Raw genomic sequence first — 3,819 nt, 5'->3', positions numbered from 1 at the left:
CTGAGCGATCCGGTCCAGGGGCTTGGATCATTGCCACCAGTTGGCTACAGTCTGTATCAATTATGATAGGCAATTGGGAATGTGATAATGTAAGGTTACGCTTGATGGGAAAAGAAGAAATTATCTGGAAAGTCAATTAGGATAGCGAACCAGTAAAACAAACAAGCTACGGGCAGCTAGTGGCCGCTGGGAAACTAACTAGTTGCGGGTGCATCTGATTTTCACACTTTTAAATTTTTTAAAAATGTAAACTAAAATTATGGACCTACATTGTGGTGTATCTTATGGATCTATGAAGTTTCATCCAAAAATATGATTATATGTGAACTACACAAAAAAGAACAAATGATGTGTAAATAGTACACGACAATATTCACTTATGTCTTCTCTTTTTTGTACAGGTCATATATGGTTATATGTTAACACAAAAATTTGCAGATTCACAACATATATCATAACCAACATCCATAATTTTAATTTACATTTTTTAATAATAACTTAAAAGTGTCTCAATAAAAATAGGGTGCGCCCGTAATTAGCTGTGGAATATTCCCTCTCCAGGCCGCTGACCAGTCAAACGGCCGGTTTCTCCGTCACAACAGGTAGGCCAACCTACGACTATGTTGAAGGATGAAGATCAAAATAGGAATATAACCATGACACAGGTGCAGCAGCAGCATTTTACGCAAAGAAGTCCATATTGTTTTTGTCTTAAAACAGAAGTTAATGTTAATACAGCGTGTTATGAGTAAACAGAGACAACCAATCATTGACTGCCCCTCAATTGTTTGTTTATCATTTGAAAACCGGAATGTTTCAACTCACCCGTCTTGACAATTTCACACTCAACATAGATATATACAAATCTTGTGTACAAATACTACTGTAGTTGAAAGGGCCTGGCCTCCTGCATTGCCCAATTGGCATTAGAAAACCAGCAAATTTTCTACCGGGACAGCTTGAGCTCTCAACCCCCTGGATCCTCGGAGCACCAGCTGATCAAGACTCATGGATGGTAGTCTGCATGCTTCCCCTGAGCCCTCTCTATCGGAGATGGCGAGGTCGGCGGCGCATGGCGAGGACTCACCCTACTTCGCAGGGTGGAGGGCTTACGATGAGGACCCCTATCACCCCATCGTGAATCCATCAGGTGTCATTCAGATGGGCCTCGCAGAGAACCAGGTAGAGCTAGCGGCTATTTTTGTTGCCAGATCTTTTTTCACTTCATGTGCTTCAGGGGGCAAAGGTTTCTCTAGGGCAAGGCAGGGAAGCTGTCCTACTTTGATTTTTGTGAATATACTTAGATGTATTTATTTTTTCTAAATAATTTGAGTGATTGTACATCAAAAACATATGAGGAAGTTATGCTTGTTTAGTGAACACTGCACAAAATCGTATTCAAACAAAAAAATTAAGACTATGTGCCAAAAACATACTCATTTTCTAGATGCAATGTGAAAAAAAATTCTTGTATTACAGAGATTTATCAATGATTCATACGTGAAGAATTAGAAAATTGAGAGATTTCTTGATATTTGAAAGGAACGTCCAACGATATTATAACCTTGGAGTTGGTATTTCTTTTAACTATGGCGATGAAAACAATTGAAATGGATTTTCCGGTGACAAAGATCATCAACACCGAGGTGGAAGTGAGTGAGGTATATTCAAAAGTGTTAGATCGATAGAATTAATGAATTATAGAAGATTTTTTCATGAAATAAGGTCAAGCCTTACCATTGAAGTGATATTATTGGTATGTTTGTAGGTTTTACATATAAGTTATAACCAAATATGTTTTTATTTTTATTGTACTCAGTGATTGTGCTAGAATCATGTACTCATTTCGATGCAAATTAATTGACTCTATTTTATCTAGATACCAATGTATCTAGACATGTTTGTTGACTAGATTTTTTTCGATAAGGCTTTGTTTGTTGACTAGATACATCTATATATAGACAAAGTTAAGTTAATTAATATAAATCAAAAGAAGTACAACATAATGTCTCAAGGCTATTTTAATCTGTGTATCAGTTTTTACGTTTGTCCTATCTTAAATTATTTTGGTCCTTCGCCACTGCTCCAGGAAGCTGATCAGGCAGTGTTTGTTGGTGTAGGTGTCGTTTGATCTATTGGAGGAGTACCTGAGGGAGCACCAGGACTGCGGCGGCGGGTTCAGGCAGAACATCGTGTTCCAGGACTACCATGGCCTCAGATCCTTCAGGGTGGCAATGGCGAGCTTCATGGAGCAGATAAGAGGTGGCAAGGCCAGGTTCGATCCGGACCGCATCGTCCTCACCGCCGGCGCCACCGCCGCCAACGAGCTCCTCACGTTCATCCTTGCTAACCCCGGCGACGCGCTCCTCGTCCCTACCCCATACTACCCAGGGTGACTAAACCAGCTGCATTGTTCCGTCGTTGACATGGTTTAGTTAGTGACGTGGTTTTGAGCCTGCCTTGTGCTGTGCATGTGACGTTGTTGCAGGTTTGAGAGGGACCTGAGGTGGAGAACCGGCGTGAACATCGTCCCGGTGCGCTGCGGCAGCTCCACCGGGTTCCAGGTGAGCGCGGGCGCGCTCCAGGCGGCATACGAGGAGGCCGCTGCGGCCGGGACGCGCGTCCGCGGCGTCCTCATCACCAACCCGTCGAACCCGCTCGGCACCACGGTCGATAGAGCCGTCCTGGAGGGCATCCTCGACTTCGTGGCGCGCAACAGCATTCACCTCATCTCCGACGAGATTTACTCCGGCTCGGTCTATGCCTTGCCGGACCTGGTGAGCGTGGCCGAACTCGTGGACGAGCGCGGCGACGATGGCATGGCCGGCCGAGTCCACATCGTGTACAGCCTGTCCAAGGACCTCGGCATCCCGGGGTTCCGCGTCGGCGTGGTCTACTCGTACAACGACGCCGTCGTGGCCACGGCAAGGCGCATGTCCAGCTTCACGCGGGTCTCGTCGCAGACGCAGCGGACGCTCGCCGCGGTGCTCTCGGACACGGCCTTCGCCGCGCGGTACATCCGCGCCAACCGGGACCGGCTGCGGGAGCGGCACGATCAGGTGGTGGCCGGGCTCGCGCGCGCCGGCGTCGGGTGCATGCGCAGCAACGCCGGGCTGTTCGTGTGGGTGGACATGCGCGAGATGCTGGACGAGGCGACGGTGGAAGGAGAGCTGAGGCTGTGGCGTCGGGTGATGGCCGAGACGAAACTCAACGTCTCCCCGGGGTCGTCCTGCTATTGCTCGGAGCCTGGGTGGTTCAGAGTGTGCTTTGCCAACATGAGTTTAGAGATACTGGATGTTGCACTCAGAAGAATGAGTTGTTTCATGGAGAGATGGAACCGCGTGCAAGGCAATAGTTGGACATTAAAGGGTAAAATAATTTGATGGGACCTCTTCCACAAATTCATTTTTGTGGACTAACTCCATCGATTGACATGTGGTCATGTCACATGTGAGTTGCTGGAGTTGGACCAGACTCCATAAAATTATTTTCCTATTAAACGATGGAACATATGGTTGTTTTGTTTGCCATGTTTCCCTTTTTTTTTTAGGAACGAGATCTAATCTCGTAGGTTTTGGAATCTTTAAGGGTTAGTCTCATGATCTTCTCGTTGCTACCATCTACTAGATTGAATCTTGGCTTGTTATTCATTCTTGCGGTAGGAATTTTTTTGTTTTCTATGCTACGAATCCTATCAGTGGTATCAGAGCCGTGTCTATGCATAGATTGGTTGCACGAGTAGAACACAATGATTTTTGTGGGCGTTGATGCTTTTGTTGTTTTTAGTTAGTGTACTTTGCATCTTGCGGGATGGTGGAT

The 3,819-nt window shown here is 45.8% G+C and overlaps 1 protein-coding gene across 1 annotated transcript; it reads left to right on the top strand.

Annotated features, from left to right (window-relative positions):
- The first annotated feature begins 1,050 nt into the window (after nucleotides 1–1,050).
- LOC124647317 (1-aminocyclopropane-1-carboxylate synthase 7-like) lies at nucleotides 1,051–3,383 on the top strand. The gene is made up of 3 exons (XM_047187280.1): nucleotides 1,051–1,182; nucleotides 2,121–2,392; nucleotides 2,489–3,383. The coding sequence occupies exons 1-3, from the start codon at nucleotides 1,054–1,056 to the stop codon at nucleotides 3,381–3,383; spliced, it is 1,296 nt and encodes a 431-aa protein (XP_047043236.1). The 5' UTR covers nucleotides 1,051–1,053.
- Nucleotides 3,384–3,819: the final 436 nt, after the last annotated feature.

The sequence above is a fragment of the Lolium rigidum genome, chromosome 4 (assembly GCF_022539505.1).
Source record: "Lolium rigidum isolate FL_2022 chromosome 4, APGP_CSIRO_Lrig_0.1, whole genome shotgun sequence".
Taxonomy (NCBI): Eukaryota; Viridiplantae; Streptophyta; class Magnoliopsida; order Poales; family Poaceae; genus Lolium; species Lolium rigidum.
The sequence above is the reverse complement of the archived record's forward strand: the minus strand, read 5'-3'. Positions and strand labels throughout refer to the sequence as shown.